General features: G+C 38.0%; 1 protein-coding gene across 1 annotated transcript in view; it reads right to left on the reverse strand.

Moving 5' to 3' along the window:
* Window positions 1-21,040, reverse strand: part of LOC150085660 (protein Skeletor, isoforms B/C-like) — a 356,943-nt gene that overhangs the window by 10,638 nt on the left and 325,265 nt on the right. The window contains exon 11 of the mRNA XM_090373427.1: window positions 6,427-6,487. Within this exon, the coding sequence (XP_090229553.1) occupies window positions 6,427-6,487 (61 nt within the window). The remainder of the gene's footprint in view (window positions 1-6,426; window positions 6,488-21,040) is intronic.

The raw sequence follows: 21,040 nt of genomic DNA on the forward strand, positions 1-21,040 counted from the left end.
ATTACCAAAAACATTAATGGTAATCTACAGAAATAAAGTCTGCTTTCAACATACCTTAAAAGGTTACAATAAAGCACAGCAACAATCCACTAAGTCAGTGTTTCCCAAACTTTTTTTTGCTCACGAAAAATAACCACTGATCCTTGCATCCTAGCTCACTTACATGTGGGGCATCAGGACGAGGGTATTCAAAATTAAAAATTTATATCTCAGATGTGATTTATTATATATTTACAATCTTTTTCAGACTGATAAATAACTGAATAATAAACTGTCTCTATTTGAGTAGACTATCAATCGTACTAGTGTGAAGAATGGTGTTTTTCCCATCTCACAAAGACCTTTAAAATTAGGAGTGATTACAGACAACTGTATTCTCATGTCAGGTGTGACGTCCAGTCTGTAATGATATTTAGATTTTGTTTTAAAAAGAAAGTAAAATTCAAAGTAGCATTACAGAAATTATCCACAGATCCCCTGGAAACTGTAGGGCACAGTTTGGGAACCACAGCACTAAGTAATTCAGAAATGTAGAGAACCATCAAACCTTAATGGCAAATGCTTCACTGTGCTTCACATGGTTGATGCTATCCAGTTATGGATATCAATGAGAACAATTGCAGTATGTCACTTCCATTATATCAAAATGTTTAATATATTTTTTTAAATTTAAAAATAAAGATTTCTGTACTTAAAAAATTTAGTAATAAGTAAATTATCATTATAATAATACACTGTGTATTCTTTATCACATTCTTTTTATGCAGGAAAGCTTTTTACCTGGGAAACTTCTTATGCAGGAAAATAATACATTACAATATATAGAATATGAAATAGGAAAAAACTTGTGTAGGAATTATGTCGAAATTATTCCTTAAATCCAGCTCATGAGTAATTGTCAAAGTATCCTACTAAGTTAATTAGGCATGATTTACCCTTAACAAAATCATGTTGTGCGTTCTTCAGAATGCCATATCTATCTAAATGTCTCTAGCTTTCACTCTTAATTACTGCCTCTAAGAGTTTTCCTACCATGGAAGTTGCACTAACTGGTTTCTAGTTACCCACTTCGCTCCTAGAACGACTTATGTATTGCTGATACATTGGCACTTCTCCAATCCAAAGGAAACTTCCCTGAGTCCAAAGATGCCCTCATAAATAACTTCAGTGGTTCATTACACTCCCTCATGCTATCCCTCAAAATTACAAGGTATACAGCATCAACTCCGGGAGCCTTACTTGCCTTTATGCTCAAGTTTTTCTAATAAACAATCATCTGTAATTAAGACAGTACTAATTTCATATGGCTTGGCCTCACTTGCAGAGCCTCTTCTCAGCATGAAGAGTCTTTCGTAATAGTAATAGAGGCATGTGAGCTTATGTAGCATCAAACAAAAAAACTGAATTTATTGAATCCCCTTGAATTTATTTAAGCTATCAACTTCCACAACGACAGATGGAAGTTTGTTCCAGCAACTAACCACTTGCTGGCTAAAGGCAAATTTCCACACATCTATTCTACAACTGTCTTTCCTCAATTTGAATTTATCATCAGTAAAGAGAGATGCAAAGTACCTGTTCAATTCATCTGAAACATAGCTGGGTTGTCTAAGGCTTTCCCATACACCCAGTGCACTAGGGTCCAATCTAATTAGTTTTTTCTTCCTTGTATTCACATACGTGAAATTCCTTGTTCCCGTTCTTTGCTCTCTTAGCCAATGCTTTCTCATACACAGCTTTGGCCTCCCTGACTGTATCTGTGGTACTATTCCAGATCCACTTGTACCTGTTATAGGTGTCAGTACATTATACTGCTGTAACTGTCCCATGCTGTCTTTTTCTGCTCTGTGACCAGACAGCTCTGCATTTATCCATTTCGGCATCCTCCTGCAATATTTTCTTAAAGGTATGCACATGTTCGTGGCTTCTGTGATTTTTGCTTTAAAAGTATTCCATAATTCAAATGTATTTGCCATCCCTCGGCAATCTGCCCAATTCAGATGCCATATAGCACCTTAAACTGTCAAAGTCCCCTCTTCTGCAGTTAAAAGCTGTGCCTTTAACTACGGAAACATCTTTCTTCCTCTCCAGCTGACAATTGCATGATCACTTCCTGACAATAGTTCCTGTACTTTAAATGCTGTGATGTCATCTGAATATTATCACCCCTAGTACTTTCTCTAACATTGTAATTCTGCCCAGACATGATAGGAGGGTTGGTTTGTTTAAGGACTTTATGGCACATTAGCATCTAAGGCTATAATGTGCCAAGTCAACGACAGGAGGGACTATATACTGAGAGACGTGAGGGAATCTGCAAAAAAAAATTAAGAAGCACATAAAATCTAAAGCAGTGCATCCAGTTGACGTGGGTGGCCAGTACAATGTTAAGACAGCTTGGTATGACATCAGCACTGGAAAAGCAAAAATGAGAGTAGGAGTGTATTATAGGTTTAACAACTCAGATGAGTACAATGAACAGTTGTATAGAGAAATTGAGTGGGCAGAGAAATCATAATGTATTATAATGGGAGATTTTAATTTTACAGATAATGAAAATTGGTTTGTCACTTGCACACATTAGCAAGACTTTTGTGGATTTTTTATTGGATGACTGTTTTCTACAGCAGCATGTTCGAGAGGCAACCAGAGGGAGTAATAATCTTGATCTGATTATCAGCAGCCATTATTTGTGCATTAATAATCTGCAGGTAAAAGAACCACTACTTGGCAGTGATCACAGTGTATTGATATGTGATTTACTTAAGGCTCTAGCTATCATCAAGGGAAAAGGGAAGGGTGTTTACTTTTGTAAAGGTGGCTACAGTGGGCTCAGACAGTTTAAATTCTATACCATGGGATTAACTGATGATGTTACCAACAACAAATTCTAAATGGGAAGCAATCAAGGAATTAATCTTGGAGACTACTAGGCTTTTTATACCAATTAAGGTTTACGCCTAAATGGATGTCAGATGAACTAATGAGACTTGTGGTAGAGAAGATAAATGCATGGGATGCATATAAATTATAGGTGCCAGAAGCCTATGGCAGATATAAACTAGTCTGTAATCAAGTCACAAAGGAGTAGGCAAGCGATGGCAGATTACAAGAAATTTTTGGCAAGGGATGCAAAGGAAAACAACAGACTTCTTTACTTATGTAAACACTGGAAGGAAGGGGATGAATGAAATCAGTCCACTTGATGTCAATGGTTCAGCTGTTTAATGATCCTGCTCAAGTTGCTGAAAAACTGGATGAATATTTTGCATCTACATTCAGACATGAGGAACACTTTAGGAAAGTGGGGACTAGTGGTTTATTTAACTCCAACAGGGAGCTAAATGATTTTTTAATAACAGAGGAAAGTGGAAGGGAAATTGTTGAAGTTAAATGTAAGAAAGGGACCAGGGGTGGATGAAATTTATTCAATTATATTAAAAGAAACAGCAGAGTAAGCAAACCCTTAGCCATAATTATGAGAGCATCCTCAGGTGCCATGAGTAATTACAGCCAGGTTACTTTAACTTCTGTTCTAGGGAAAATAGTTACTGGTTAAAGAAGTAATGCAGGATCATCTAGACAAGACTGCTATTATACTTCAGACACAGCATGGGTTTGTTAAAGGGAGATTTGTCTGACCAATTTGATACTATGATATGGTCACAAAGGAACTGGATGCAAAAAATAATTTTGATATCATAAACTTGGATTTCAGAAAAGCTTTTGTTACTATTGCACATAAAAGACTGCTGTACAAATTGGAAGAGTGGCATTAAGGGCAAGTTGCTGCTATGGATAGAGGGATGGTTGAGTGGGAAGAGAGTGGTAATTAATTCATCTGCAAGTTGATTTGATTGAGGTGTATAAGGCCTTGAATGGTTTGAGCAGGTCAATGCTGATAAGGTTCTTCCTCTTGCTTGGATTATGACCTGAGGGGGAGGCATAAAATTCAAATTGAGGAAAGACAGTTGTAGAATAGATGTGCAGAAATTTGTCTTTAGCCAGTGGATAATTGAATGGTAGAACTTCCATCTGTCATTGTGGAACTTGCTTAAAAAAAATTCAAGGATGAATTGGACAAATGTTTGGAGCAAATTGATGGATGAAATGGGAAGTTTTTTTTTTTTTTTTACTGATGCTGTATAAGCTTGCTTTCTTGCATCATATGACTCTGCTAATGCTAAAATCAGTAGAGGCAATATTTCATTATCATAACATGTAGAATTAGTATAAGTAAATCATGAACAGGCACAATATGGCCCAAAAGGTGCCAAACCCCCAAATACAACAACATCCACTGAAATCCTCTAGCAGTAAAAGAGGGGAAGGCAACTGCACAACAAGGTCATGAAGGTTTAGGTTTGCCTGGAGGATGTCAGTTCCAGGTGGGAAATAGAGCACACAGTTAATAAAAGTCCTACTGTAACACAAATTGCAATTGTTGGTGTACCTCAAAGTAGTACAAATTGGAATGGGGTCTGGTTGGCTACACGGATAGTGGCTCCCATGGGCAGGTCCAGTTCCATCCTTACAGATAGTGGTAATGGTATGCAAAATAGGGTCTTCATTTGCCTTTAAATATATTCCTGCAAACAAAAGCAAACTGGTTTATAATTTGGAATCCATGACAACTCTACTGTAAAATTTTACTTCCCCCCCCTCTTTTTTGGGGAAGTATGGATGCTGCTCTGTGTCCATTTCCTCCTCCACAGAGTACCCTTTGGTATCTCCTTTACCACCATCTATTTTTTCTTAGGTTTCATGGGTTACTTCAGGTTTTTGTATAGGGGATGCAGAAAGAGGTACTGATATAGAAGTTGCAGCTGACTGTTTTTTCTGTGAAGGTTTTTGGGCTTAATAAATAGTGTGTGATGGGTGTAAATGACTTCAGGAAGACCATTCTCAAATGATCATTTCACTTTGTCCTAATAGAACATCTCCCCACAACCTTCTGTGCATATGAAGGTTTATCAGTATTTACAGATTCCACTACTTTTATTGCCTTCTAATGTGGTATGATATGTTTAATTCTTCCTTTAATCTTTGTATCTCTTTTTCCTTCTTTCCACCACTGGAGTGATCTCCTTCGCAGTTAATACATGTTTCAGAGCTGAACATACAATAAATTTGTCTTCCTTTGCTTCACATCAGGCATCCACTACCTGGCAAGCAATATATTTACTCGGGAGTGGAAATGCCAAATGTCCATACTTCTGGCCAGGGCTTTTTTTTTTTTTTTTTTTTGCTGAAATGTGCCAAAACAGGGGTTCTGAAGATAATAAATATTTTTATTTCAAAATAAAAATTATTTGTTATTACTAAAACCATTTTTTTTTTTTTTTTTTTTTTTTGGCATATGTTAAACTGTGGTTAGACCAGCATTGATGTACAGTGCTGAGATATGGGTGATTACAAGGGCCCAGGAGAAGAAGATGGAAGAGGTGGAGATGAAGATGCTAAGATGGATGTGTGGTGTGATGAGGGACAGGATAAGAAATGACTACATCAGAGGTACGATTAAGGTGGGCTTCTGAGTAAAAAAAAAAAAAAAATGCAGGAATCTAGGTTGAGGTGGCTTGGACATGTGGAACGAAGAAGTGAGGAGTATGTGGGGAAGAGGTGCAAAAAGTTGGAGGTGAAGAGGGGGAGACCTAAGCTGAGATGGAAGGACAAGGTGGCAGAGGATTTAAGAGGGAGGAGAGAGGAAGCCCAGGATAGGGAGGAAAAGAATTAAGGATGGAAATGCTGACCCCATATAAATGTGGGAAGAAGGCGAAGATAAAGAAGATTACTAAAACCATTGCCACATTGTGCATCAGCAGAGAGTTAAGCTAGATGCACAGCTTGAGTTTGTGACTCCTCTGTTGAAGTGTACGCTTAGCATTAGCATAGGCACATGATGCAAGCCCCCCTCCCTCAACGACACAAAACAAGAAAAGGGAGGTGCCTTCACCTGTCAATTATCAGTCTTCCTCGCTTTCGTTGAAGTACCTGCCAGTGTATACTATAATGGACTTCAGCCAATATCGCTATGTAATTATTTACCTGCATTTACATAGGTCACTAAGGAAAAGGCTTTTTGTTTCGGGTTCCATAATAGAGGAATATTGTTGCATCCGAAAGAGCAGGACTAAAATATTTAACTGAAATATTTACAAACTATACAAATATTTAAAATATTTACAAAATACTAAACTACAGATATTACTAATATACAAAAATGTTACAATGGAACATCAAATGTTAGACACTGAATCACATGCACGAGGTTGGTGAATGTTATGGAGGCAGTTGTCAACAATTAATTAATTGCAATTGTAGTGACGTAATTGCCTTGCCCTCTTCTCCCATTGGCTCAAATACATATCACTAGAAGGAAAACTTTTTTTAATGTATAGGTAGATAATAATAGGAGAAACTCACCTCCAGTAGGTTTTGAATTACCACTGCTGTCTATTGTTATTCCAGCATATACCTTATGATTCTAGAAAAATAACAATGCATACAAAGTTATTAACTTTCCTGAAATAGTCTAACAACAGAAAAAAGATTCCACAAGAAATAACAAATTATATACGTAGTGCTTCACTGTTTACTGATCTTGAGTGTAATGTTCTACCAAGACCAAACAAAAGCCAATTAAAATTTAATTGGGGAAAAATATCATTAAGTCCTTTCAGTTTTATGAATTAGCAAGGATATCAGAATAAGGTATTGTGTTCATGTAAGAAACCCAGATGAAAATGTAGATTTAGTAATAGCTTTTATTAGTATATTATTGAAATTCTCTTAAATGCACGTATAAACAAAGAGAATTTTGATAAATATTTAAATAAGTGAATTTTTTTTTTTTTTGTTTTTTTTCAGAATGGCAACATACAAGGTTTGATCAAAATGTACAATCTTACAATTCTTGAATGCATAGTGGTAGCTAAAAGCTTGTAAGTGGGGATTACAGTGACATCTTTTAGAGAATGTGCACACCAAGTTTTAACTCATTATATACCAGTCTAGTGGAATGCTGCTGCTTTTAGTGAACACTTTCATTTGTTGCACATACTGAAAATAATGAAATTTGAACAATGTGCAAACATAAATTGTATACTTGGAAAATGAACCATGGAAACATATGGAATGCCTGCTACCATTTATGGAGATTGATGCTATAATGGCAAAAAAAAAACTAAAGTGGTTTTAAATGGACTTAGAGGAAAATTTTTTTTTTTTTGCTTTTAAATGAAGAAATAAGCAGTCTCCCTGAACACAAGTTTAGTTTAACTTGTGTTCCGGGTAAAATAATGGAATCACTGGTTGCAGGATCATCTACACAAGGCTGCAGTAATAGTTAAGACACAGCATGGGTTTGTTAAAGGGAGGTCTTGTCTGACCAATTTGATTGGATACTATGATGTGGTCACAAAGGAACTGAACGCCAAAATAATTTTGATATCATATACTTGGATTTCAGGAAAGCTTTTGATACTGTTGCACATGGAAGACTGCTGTACAAATTGGAGAGGTATGGCATTAAGGGTAAATTGCTACAAAGGATAAAGGGATGGTTGAGTGGGGAGATGACAGAGAGTGGTAATCAATGGACACTGCTCTTCGTGGACAAATGTTATTAGTGGAGTTCCCCAGGGTTTGGTGTTGGGCCCATTGTTGTTTTGAATATTTATCAATGATATTGATGAAGGTATATCAAACTTAATGTTAAAGTTTGCATATATGATACAAAATTTGGCAGGGTTGTTAATAACAGAGTAATGACAGTATGTTGCTGCAAAAGATCTGGAAATGTTGGATAGACAGGCTGAGAAGTGGCAACTGAAGTTTAACATTGCCAAATGCAAAGTACTGCATATGGGTAGCAATAATGAAGAGAAACATAACAACCGTGTGGTACTACACTCAGGGAAAGTGAAAAAGACCTGGGGATAATTGTGCAGTCAAATATGAAGTTTGCTGAGCAGTGCAGAGGGGCTGCCAGGGCAGGTCATGGAATCTTGTCAATGATATATAAGAATTTTGCTAGCAGGGACAGGGAGGTGATTATCCCGTTATACAAGGCAATGGTCAGGCCACACCTAGAGTACTGTGTACAGGTCTGGAGGCCTCATTTTAGGAAGGATGTTTGTTTGTTATTTGGTGTTTAGGAGCATTAGCAACTAAGGCCATATTGCTCCGGGGATATGTGGTGGTCATTCCCTGACCTTTCTGCATCCTCCGTATTTGGTGGTCATGGGCTCGAACCCCGGTCTAATAAAGAAGTGTGTGCTATGCACTGCTGCTCCTGCCCACGGAGGTGCCTAGGAAGGATGCAGAGTTGCTAGAATGAGTACAAAGAAGGGCAACAAGATTGGTTAGGGGAACAAAGGGGTGCTCTTAGCAAGAAAGGCTAAAGTTCTGCAAATTGCAGTGACTGGAGTGTAGGCACCTGCGAGGTGATCTGATTGAGGTGTATAAGGCCTTAAATGGGTTGAGCAAGCTGAATGCTGATGGGATTCTTCCTCTTGCTCAGATTAAGAACCTGAGAGGGCACAGTTTTCAAATTGAGGAAAGACAGTTGTAGAATAGATGTGCATAAATTTGCCTTTAGCCAGTGAGTAGTTGATTGGTGGAACAGACTTCCATCTTTTGTTGTGGAAGTTGGTAGCCTAAATAAATTTAAGGCTGAACTGGCCAGGCATTTGGAATGAATGGAGGGGTGAAATGGGAGGTGTTTTTTTTTTTTTTTTTGTTGATGCTGCATAAGCTTGCTTTCTTGCATTGTATGCCTCTGCTAATATCAGTGAAGTCTGTGCCATCATTCAAATATTGAAGCAGTGTGTTTGTTTCATCTGAGCTGTTTGAGCAAGCTTTGAATCGTGCATTTTTAATTAAAAAATAATAATAATAATGAATAATAGAATGGGTCTTGAGTGTATGGATATGACCGAGAGAAGGTTCAAGCTCCTGATGGAAATGATATTGTCACAGAGGCAAAAAAAAAAAAAAAAGGCACAGATGTCTTTACACATTATGGTCATCCTCAATGTATTTTTTGAGAGCAAGGAGATGGTACTGTCAGAATTCTTTCTGTGAGGTTGCACTATTAATGCGGCCTGTTAGCTTCACGGAGTAGTGTTTATCAGTGTGAGCTCAGTTATTTTTGAGATCATGTTAAAGTTGTGCTGAAAAGTGAGTAAAATATCTTCGCACAAGTATTTGAATAATTCAGACTTATTTTGTAATATTTGTGGAAGTTATGTAGTCCTCGAGCAATGACAAGATATTAGACTTTGTAAAAAATGTGCACAGTATTGTGTTTATTTTGGAGGGCAACTTTGTGACCAAGATAAACAATAGGATCTATGTTGAGGGATTGAGATTGTGGAAAAATGGTAACAAGAAAGCTATGCCATTTGCAGTTCCCATGATTTAGTGGAAGCCTACAAACCACTGACTGTTACTTTTGCTTAGTCAATGTAGAGGGATATAATGCAAAGAGTAACAAGAGCATTGTGTATCCTAATATTCCACTGCCATTAGACCAGTCCAAGAAGGAGATAACCTGCCAATTCCATACCCTCCACTAATATTGGAGGGCATTGAATTGGCAGATTACATATATTGGAGTATGTAGCAGCAGAGAGTGCTAAAAGTGAAGATGAAACTGCAGTCTACATGCCTGGAGACAGAGTCCTGCCCTCAAATGTTTTCACATCATGAACCCAATGGAGGAGAAGATTTTATAGCTCCGGCAAACGGATAAGTCTTAGCTATATTTTTGTCATTTTATTGACCTAATTTTCATACTAATTTATTTTCTAGAAGTAGCTTTTTAGTCCTATTTATGCTCCTTATTTTTTGAATTGAGATAGCTATTTTGCAAATTAATATTTAGTATCTGTAGAGCCTTGTACTGTTCGAAACTTGCTGCCATTGTTATAGTATTAGACCAATACGGAATAGCACAATGTATAGCCCAAACTTGATAGTACTATATTAGGAATCTGTTAGCTTAGTATAGTATTATCAATTAATTAAATAAAATTTATTAATCTTATTAAATTTCATTGTTAATTAAATTGTACTTAAATGGAATCATGACCCAGACTAGAGCAGCAAAGCAACGAGCACTGTGGCTAGGGGGAGAACCAAAGGGGACGATTCTCCAATGCATCACAATCGAAAAAAATGTGTGAAATGTTTGCGGAACTTTCTGGAACAGGACATGATCTAGCCAAGGAGGATGTCTTTGTGTGGGCTAGGTGCAGAGTATGTCAAGAAATTAGGCAGCTATGTTTGTTTGTTTGTTAGTTATTTGGTTTTTAGGAGCATTAGCAACTAAGGCCATATTGCTCTGGGGATATGCAGTGGTCATTCCCTGACCTTTCCGCATCCTCTGTATTTGGTGGGCACGGGCTCGAACCCCGGTCTAATCAAGAAGAGCATGCTACGCACTGCTGCTCCTGCCCACCTGGCTATGGAGGCGCCTTTAGGCAGCTACTCAGCATTCTGATGGGCATCTATGAGAGTTTGAGGTGTAGGGTAGATGCCCTTGAAGAAATTAATATAACGGCCTATCATGCTCTCAGCTGCCCAACTCAATACCAGAGCTCACTCCTGTGCATCAGGCAACACAGCAGCAATCTCCAAGGCAGAATGCGCTGGTCCTGCTGGAGCTAGTTATTGTCGATGGCTCTAGTGTCAGGGAGATGGGAATATATTATGCAAAGAGGATAGGTGGAATAGGACCAGGGTATGTCTGCCAGGGGCAAAAGTTGATGTAGAGCAGATATAATTTTTTTAAGGGCACAAAATTAATATTGTTTTATATATAATGACTTTAAGAGTAAGAGATCTATAGATTTACTTAACAAGTACAGGTCAACGTTGAAAAAATGTTTGAGTTAGGGTTAAATCTGAAAGTGTCTGCAATTCTGTACAGATACGATAGGAGGGAGTATATGATGAGAGACTTGTCAATCAATTCGGCCCTGGAGATATTGTGCAAGGCTCATGGGGTAGAATTTTTTCAGCGTGGTCTGTGCTTGTATCAGGAGAGACTGTTTCTACAGGGATGGGATACAATTAAATAGAAAGGTCGTAAGAATATTTGCTGATGCTATGAAGGCAGTGTTATGTGCGTTGGAAAACTGCTAGCTTGGGGGATTCACAGACCAAAATTAACTGCAGACAGAGGCGAAAGTGATTCTCGCACTGCTTCTGTTACAATGAGCAGCAGCCTGGAAAGGTGCTGGGAGATTTCAAGGACTGCTAGGAGTCATCATGGAACAAGTAAATACATGGGCTGTGTGTGTGTTAGGGTAACTAAGAGAAAGAACAAGTTCATGTATACTTGCATATACACGAATGCTAGAAGTATAGTGAATAAATTTGATGAATATGAAGTGCTGGTCAATACTTCGAAGGCAGATATTGTTGGGATATCAGACATGGTGTCACAGATATAAATGGTGCAGAATTGGAATTTGGGGTGTACACTGTGTACAGGCAAGAGGTTATGCTATTAGTTAAGAAACACACAAAATCCAAGGAAGTGAAGCCAGTTGACACTGGTGGACAGTGCAATGTTTATTCAGTTTGGTGTGACATAAGCACTTGCTACATTATAGACCTAATGACTCTGAGTACAACAAACAATTGTGCAGAGAAATAGTGGGCCAGTAAATCAGAATGTCCTGTAATGGGGAATTTTAACTTTCCAGACTCTGACTGGAACTTGTCAGCCGGTCACTCTCACACTAGCCAGGCTTTTGTGGATTTATCGGATGACTGTTTTCTACATCGGCATGTCCAGGAGGCAACTAGAGGGAGTAATACTCTTGATCTGATTATCAGTAGTGATTCTTCATGCATTAAGAATCTGCAGATGAAGGAACCACTAGGTGCCAGTGATCAGTGTGCTGAAGTGAGATTTACTTAAAGAGGTAACTACCATCAAGGGTAAAGGAAGGGTTTTTGCTTTTGTAAAGGTGATTACAGCGGTTTTAGATAGTTTTTCAATTGTGTACCGTCGGACCAACTGATGTTACCAACAGCAAATTCTAAATGGGTAGTCTTGGAAGCTAATGGGATTAATCATGGAATTAATATGCACAAGCAACCCAACAAAGTCTTTCTATTGCCACCCAGACTGACATAACAGCCCCCTACAAACATTTCATTTGCCAGTTGGGCCAGGTCCATGCTTAATGCTAAGCCGCAACCTGCCAAACAAGGAAGCAATACACCAATTTCAGTCCTACTGAATATACTTGCAACTACTAAAAAAGCAGACAAAATCAGCACCAATGGAACAGGTCCAGACTAAGAAACAATTCCCCATGGATGTTGACAACAAGACAGAAACAGATGAAACTATGTTGTTATTTGGTTTTTAGGAGCATTATCACAAAGGCCATATTGCTCCGGGGATATGCGGTGGTCATTCCCTGACCTTTCCATATTTGGTGGTCACGGGCTCGAACCCCAGTCTAATCAAGAAGTGTGTGCTATGCACTGCCACTCCTGGCTACGGAGGCACCTGAAACTATGTTCGTCTTCATGCAGAGGAAGACATGGATACAGAGCGATCCATCTTCCCAAAAAATATGGACAAAAAACTGAATGCTACAAACAAACTGATCAAAACTCCAAAAACTATGTAATGCATCACAAACTTCAATGGAACTGTAGAGGCATGCTAATACTGGCAACTTATGACTTGATCAATAGATATGATCACTTGTTTACAAGAAACCAATTTAACACTACAGGTAACTCACTCAATCAAAAACTTCAATGCAAAGCAAAGACAGGAATACTGCAAAAACCACACATGGGAAAATTTCCTCTAGACTTTCTCTCTGTAGACTAACTTGGAAGCTGTTGCTATGCGTGTGGCTCTTGGAATAACACTAATTCTAGTTTCAGTATATCTTCCACCAAATAGTCCCGTCACTCTAAAAGAACTAGAAGATCTTATAGCACAAGTACCAACACCCATCTGTCTCTTGAGAGACTTCAATGGGCATCACCCATTGTGGGGCATCTAATTGCATGGATCAAAGAGGACATCTGATTGAGATCTTGCTGAATAATGGCCATCACACTTATGTTTATCTACTGACATGATCCACTTCAGCAATTGACCTGTCAATCTGTTCTCCCATACTGTTCCCCAGTATGGAATCTGCAGATAAAGGAACCACTAGGTGGCAGTGATCACAGTGTGCTGAAGTGGGATTTACTCAAAGAGGTACTACCATCAGGGGTAAAGGGAAGGATTTTTGCTTTTGTAAAGGTGACTACAATGGTCTGAGACAGTATTTAAATTCTATACAGTGGGAGCAACTGATGTTACCAACAGCAAATTCAAAATGGGAAGCATTCAAAGAACTTATCTTGGAAGCTACTAGGCTTTACATACCAACTAAGAAATATTGTTTAAGGTTTAGGCCTAAATGGATGTCCGATGAACTAATGAGACATATGGCAGAGAATAAAATGCATGGGATACATATAAATTAATGGGTGACATGGAAGCCTATGATAGATATAAGCTGGTCTGTAGCCAAGTCACAAAGGAGATTAGACAGGCAAAGGCAGATTATGAGAAATCCTTGGCAAAGGATGCAAAGAAAAACAGAAAAGAGTTCTTTACCTATGTAAACTCTAGAAGGAAAGGGATGAATCAGATTAGTTGATTGAATATTGATGGTTCAACAGTTGAGGATCCTGCTCACATGGCTAACAAACTAAACGAGTATTTTGCATCTACATTCACACATGAGGAGTTATTCAGGAAGGGGAATGCCAGAGGTGAGGTAAACTCTGGCAGTGAGCTAGATGAATTTGTAATAACTGTGAGGAAAGTGGAAGAGAGATTGTTGAGGATAAACATAAAAAAGGCAGTCTGGATGTATGGGATCTATCCATTTATATTAAAGGAGGCAGCAAAGGAAGTAAGCAAACCCTTAGCTATAATTATGAGAGGTACCCATAGACTGGAGATGGATGTGCAAATGTGACCTCATTTCAACAAAGGAGGAGTTTAACTGTGAGTTTAACTTCTGTTCCAGGAAAATTAATGGAGGCACTGGTTAAAGAAGCACTGCAGGATCATCTAGACAAGACTTCATTTATAGCTCGGACACAGCATGGTTTTGTTAAGGGAAAGTCTTGCCTGACTAATTTGATTGGATACTATGATGCAGTCACAAAAGAACTGGATGCAGGGAATAACTCTGATTTTATATATCAATTGGATCTTAGAAAGGCTTTTGATACTGTTGCACATGGAAGAATGCTGCAAAAATTGGGGCAGTGTGGCATTGGAGGAAAATTGCTGCTATGGATTAAGGGGTGGTTGAGGGGGAGAAGACAGAGTGGTAATCAATGGACACTGCTCATCGTGGACTAATGTTATTAGTGGAGTCCCTCAGGGTTCAGTGTTGGGTCCATTAGTGTTTTCTGTATTTATAAATAATATTGATGATGGTATATCAAGCTTAATGTCCAAGTTTGCAGACGATACAAAGGTTGGCAGGGTTGTTAAGGATACTACTGATGCTATGCCGCTGCAACAGCATCTGGAAAGGTTGAGCAGATGGGCTGAGAGGTGGCAAATGAAGTTTAACATTGACAAATGTAAAGTACTACATATGGGAAATAGTAACCCCAGAGCAATGTATCAACTCTGTGGTACTACACTGACAGTGGTAGAGAATGAAAAGGACCTGGAGGTAATTGTGCAGGCAGATATGAAGTTCTCTGTGCAGTGCAGTGCAGATGGGCTGCAAGAGTAGCTCATTGTGTCTTGTCAATGATATACAGGAATTTTTCTAGCAGGGATAAGGAGGTGATTATTCCCTTGGCAATGGTCAGGCCACACCTTGAGTACTGTATACAGATCTGGAGGCCTCATTTCAAGAAGGATGTAGAGCTGCTGTACAGAGAAGGGAAACAGGATTAGTGAATGGAACAAAGGCTTGTTCTTACGAAGAAAGGCTTATTTTTTGCAAATTACAGTGTCTGGAGACTAGGCACTGGTGAGGTGATCTGATAGAGGTGTATAAAGCCTTGAATGGTTTGAGCATGCTCAATTTCGATGGGATTCTTTCTCTTCCTCAGAATAATTACCTGAGAGGGCATAAATTCAAATTGAGGAAAGAGATGTAGGATAGATGTGCGGAAGTTTGCCTTTAGCCAGCGGGTAGTTGGAACAATTTCCATCCTTTGTTGTGGAAGTTGATTGCCTAAATAAATTTAAGGCTGAGCTAGACAGATAATTGGATCGAATGGAGGGGTGAAATGGGAGTGGATTTTTTTTTTTTTTTTTTTTTTTTTTTTCTGGCTGATGCCAAGAAAAAAAGAAAGCATAGGCTTGCTTTCTTGCATCGTATGCCTCTGCTAATGCTAATATCGAGGCAAACAAACCAACACTGCACCTCCAAAGGGAAATATTACTCCTCATCTATGCAGCTAGAATTAAAAGCCTTCTCAATCAACTGCTACTTTTCAATCCTGAATGGATAACATTCTACAACAATAAACCCACTGAAATTAAAAACCATCTGGCATTACTCTTTAAGAGTTGATGCACTGTTGGAATTTACATTTTGAAAACACGCTTAAAGAAACCAAAATACCTGATCTGCCCTGGTCCACATACCTAACTAACTGTGACACCTATTTCCAACATGAACCATGGGGGAAAAAGTCTTTGGAAAACTGTAACATCAAACAACTGCTGCAGGTTATGCTTCTTGCAATGTGCGGAGCTGCATAATATATACTAATGGCTCAAAATCATATGCCGCTGTGGATGCTGCAGCAGCCTTTTCCTCATTCATAGTATCTGTATCTCTTCTGAATGATGTAGCAGTTATACTGCAGACCTGTATGCAATCCAGCTAGCTACAGACAACATCAATATCCATCTCAACGCGAGTAGTTTAATACTGGTTTTGAGACTCCACGAGTGCGCTGTCTGCAATAAGTAATAAATTCTCAACCCGACACCCCATAACAAAAGATATTCAGTCTCGTCTAAATCATTTGCAGAATAAGAATCGTGCTGTAAGCTTCTGTTGGATTCCAGGACATGCTGGCATCACAGCATGTCCTGGAACATGCTGTGATGAAACAGCAGACCACGCAGCCCAGCATCTTACGAGATCTGACATATCTGTAGAGACCAGTGGTTAAACTTTTGGAAGACACAGATGAACAAATTATTTGAAATTAAACATGAACCACAACTATGGAAATCTAGCTTCAAGAAAAACAGACATGAAGAGGTAATTTTTGCAAGATTGTGCATAGGGTGCACACACACACACACACACACACCTGACCTACCTGTTCCTGCTTATGGGCAATGACCCTCCTATATGTGCTCAGTGTTTAACACAACTGACAGTTCGACATATCCTCTTAGACTGTTAATTTTATTCTCACATTGGAAATACTATCTTCTGCTCTCTGATTCAAATGCATGGAACCCTTATCACTAACCTACCTGTTGGGAAACAATGCTAATCTAGATGAGCTCTTCACCTATCTCAAACAAACCAGACTATATGAATATTTCTAATCTCAAATAAAGGAAATTTCCAGCATCTATCCAAACACAGGAATAGGCATATTTTGGCCTAAGTTACCCTTGTGCAGATAAACTTATGCCAACCAACCATAAGAAACAAAACTTAAAGAATGGAATTTTTTTTGTGGGTCCTAACATAAGGATGACAAGCACTTTGAAAGAACAATGAAAGCTTTTGAAAAGAAGAATGGACTCTTTAAGGATGTTAACAATTTTTTACAAAATAACAAGAATCTCAATCAACTTAAACAGTTGGATTGTAACATGAGTTTGAAACTTTTGTCTCTTTCGTTTACATCTGGACCATTTCCCTAAAAACATTGGAGCTGTTCTGCAACAAATACAGGGAACAATTTTATCAGGATGGAAAGGAGGTTCAGGGAAGGTTGAAACATCAGCATGATGCTGATTACTCTGGATGTTTCAATGGTTTCTTCCCAGAAGTAATACATAAAAGAACGGTAGAAAAAAGTCTTTCAGAACTGATGTCAATTTTAATTTTTATTATAGTGCCTAATCTGTATACCTAACTCATGAGGAAAAATGAAATCAAATTTTTGTACTTTTTTTTTCTGTAAGATGCAATCCACATGTCGCGAGGCCTAATTTTAAAAAATCTCACTTCTGGCCACGAGAGATATACTGCATGTCTGTGACATACTATTTGTTTACATTTATACTACTTATTTCTCCATTTGAAATGAATACGTGAAGTTGCATGGTGCTGAATAAATAGTAATTCTTTACTTATAAAGAAAAACATTCAAGTAAGGTGCTTACTTGAATCATCCTTTTGATAGAATGGCCAGTGGGAGCTATAAGTCCTACCTCAGAGTGCCCTATCTTATTCCACCTGTCAGGTGACAGATATAAACCAAAGGAGTAGTAATATGTAGACAAAGGATTTTTTGTACAAAGATTTTGGCGAGCTAACACTATTATTTAAAAAAATTTTAATGTAAAAGTTTACACAAATGCAATACTAATTTGAGTATTTACCATATTTGACAGCATATAGGATGCACCCCCATTTTAGAAAGGAAAATTAAGGGAAAAAAGTTTTTTGGTGGGCCTGTTCTCTTCCTGTGGTCATGATCGGGTTCTTCCATCCATTTGTTCTACTGTTCTCTCATATTTTGCTTAAATGGCTTGTTTATGGACACATCCAAAGGCTGCAATTGGCTTGCCAGTCCACCAGGAATGACAACTACCTGTGTATTCAATTCCCTCACCCTCTTTTTAATGACTTCAGTTCTATGGGCTCTGAACTGGTCCCAAATGAGAAGAGATGGTTTCCTTCAGACACCACCAGGACCAGCTTTTATTATGTGAGAATTTCCTTGATCACATGTCCATATTTTCCACTATCCTGGAAAAACTGCTGAAATTTTCAAAAGTTTGAAAGCTTTTCTTCTAGTATAGAGCTAAGATGAAGCTCTGCAAAATTTCATTAAATTTGGTCCAAAGGATTTTTGTACTTTTTAATTTATCTTCAAAAAAAAAAAAAAAAAAAAAAAGTGGATAAGTTTTCATAATGCTTTTCACATGATGGTTTTTCATTACAAAATTTTTGGAATAACTCCAGTAAAAACGTTTTTAATGTCAAAAATGGTAGTGGTTTTGTGCCATAAGCACAGCAGGCCAAAGCTGGTCTGCGCTGTTCTTTATTTTATTTCAGTCACCCACAATGATTACAATTCATTGTCGTGATTATAGTCACTTCACACACAATTAAAGTACACTACTGTACATGGAGACACACTCAACATCATGAAAGACCATACAGAACTAACTGGCCTACTGGTCGTTCCACCTTTTTAAAGGATCGGCGAACTATTGGAAACCTGGAGAAGAATCTTGAAGCTTGCATTACCTTCTAAGGCTTTTCCTGTATTCCCTGGCTTTTGAAACTTCTTGGAACTGATTCCAAAAATGAAAATATTCTGACCAAATGGTGAAATACAACCTACCAGCTTGCCTCTATGCCAATAAGGGAAGGCTCACTTCTGCATATAGGATGCAGGGCGATTTTTAAAGGCATTTTTTCGGAAAAAAATTGTGTCGTATATGCCATCAAATACGGTAGTTGTGCATAAGAATTTTTATAAATTTTAATAATTTATAAAAAATAATTAAATTTTAATAATTAATTTAATAATTCACATTTAGTGAAGTATTATGCTTTACTGTATTTTTCAGAACTGTCATAAGTTTTCCATCCAGAAATATAATGAAGGAAACATAAAAATCATATATGGGATCACATTACGCAGCCCTCTTGCTTGAAATATCTGTATGATGCAATGCAGAATGAGGAAACATTTGCATCTCGCTGAGCTCTATCAAATTTAACAGTGTGTGACATGGGTGTACCAGTCTCAAGACACAGCAAAAGCACGAAGGGGAGACACTGTTGTCACATCTCTTATCAGTTAATGTGTTAAAATATAATATTTTCCTACTCATAAAAATTCACTGTGTGATTTAAAAAAAAAAAAAAAAAACTTACTGGACACTTTCCTTTTCCAAAAAAAAAAAAAAAAGTGTCCAGTAAGTTTTTTTTTTTTTTTTTGGAACAGGAAAGGTGCCATGTAAATGACACTGTTGGTCTTTGAAAAGGGAAATGTCTGTGCAATGCAAAAAAGAAAACCCACAACTCTTCACTTTAGACCAAAGACCTAGAATTTATTTCAAGAAATCTTATGTTCTTATGCATCTACATGAACTGTCACTTTGTGTTAATATTCTTTTATTTTCTTCACCTCTGAGTCTTGCCCATTTTATTTACAAAGCAAGTACACAAACTACTATTTAGATTAAAAAAAACAAAAAAAAACCATTTTCTTTAAAAAGTAAAGAAATCATGTTTTCCTTTTCACAATTTGCAAAAAATTCTTACATGGTAATAAAAAAATGAAAGAAAAGGATATGAAATTTAAAATTAGTACGCAGGGAACCTAAGGATTATATGAGAACTTAAATCATGGCTAAATACATGAAGAGAAAACAAACAGTGCTGCGGCAAAGTCTGAACTGTCATGATGTGCTCACTGCCTATGCATTCTACGTGTAGCCATGGCAGTGCACAGTTTTTCTTTTGTATTTAGCCAAACCACAATCTATGACACGCCTGTGCAACTGAACTTAGTTAAAATGTAAGGAATTCATTTATTCCTGATCACCAAATCAGAGCTTAACTCCACATAAGGTTTGAGCTTATATTGGGTGGTAATAAAATAGATTTTCCTAGTCAAAACGGTTAGAGTTAGTGCTGTGAAAACTGGTGGGTATGTCATTTAGAGTATGGGGAAGCGATTTGTAGAAGAAGAAAAAATAGTTCAAATTTCTGCCACCAGGGGAAAAACGGCACTGCACATATGCAAAAGTTGTCATTTACTTCAAGACACACTGCTTATGCAAATGACATCCTGTTAGATAAAAACAGAAAGGCCAATGCAGCTTTCAATAACCATGGCTCTTACAAAAAAGGAATGTGCTCTTTTAGTAAACCTGTTCTACCAAAATAATAGTAACAATAATGCAGCACAAAGTGAATATCAGAAACTTAAAGGTTTGTGTAAAGGACCATTGCTGTCAGTGGGGCTTTGAAAATAAAGAAATCTGAAGCAACTGGGGAGTTAGATGTAATTCTAGGCAGGGGACGACCACATATCAGAACGGAGGTAGTGGATGAAGTGGTGGTTGCAATGGTCAGAATGTGAAACAGTACCAGTCAGCAGTGCCAGAGGTGTGTCAAGAGACTTGAACCTTCCTTAGTCTACTGTGCGTGAAGTTCTTTGAAAAATTTTATGCTGGTTCCTATACGATTCATGTAGTGCAAGAGCTAAAGTCTTGCGATCAGCAACACTGAATGGATTCTGCTCTACGATTTCTGGCTCATATGGAACTTGATGATACATGGACTCAAATGAGGCACATTTCACTCTTCATGAGGCTGTAAATTGCACAAAATTGCCGAATATGGGGAACTTCTCGTCAATCTGCTGTGCATGCAAGACCACTACAATGTCTCCATACATTACAGTATGGTGTGGATTCACAGCCGATTTATAATCGGACCTTTTTTCTTTGAAGAGTCCACATCTCATGGCCCTGCAAGGTGTAACTTGTGCACAGTATTGTGCTCTTCTAAGAGATCACATTATCCCGCTCTGCAAGAAAGGCTGTAGTGTTCATGCAACATGGTGCCCCTCCCCATTTTGGTCGACAAGTGCAGGAATTGCTCTGTTCAACATTCAGAAATGATTGCATCATTTCTAAAGACTTTCTGCAGTTCTGGCCAGCCTGATCACCAAATCTCAATCCCTGTGATTTCTGTCTATGAGGATACCTGAAAGACAGAGTTTACCGTGGCAGCATACAGACACTTGTCGATTTGAAAGCAAGCATTAAACACCATTTAACCAACATCCCCAATGAGAT

This window comes from Mastigoproctus giganteus, chromosome 5, assembly GCF_048544385.1.
Source record: "Mastigoproctus giganteus isolate SK-2022 chromosome 5, ASM4854438v1, whole genome shotgun sequence".
Classification (NCBI taxonomy): Eukaryota; Metazoa; Arthropoda; class Arachnida; order Uropygi; family Thelyphonidae; genus Mastigoproctus; species Mastigoproctus giganteus.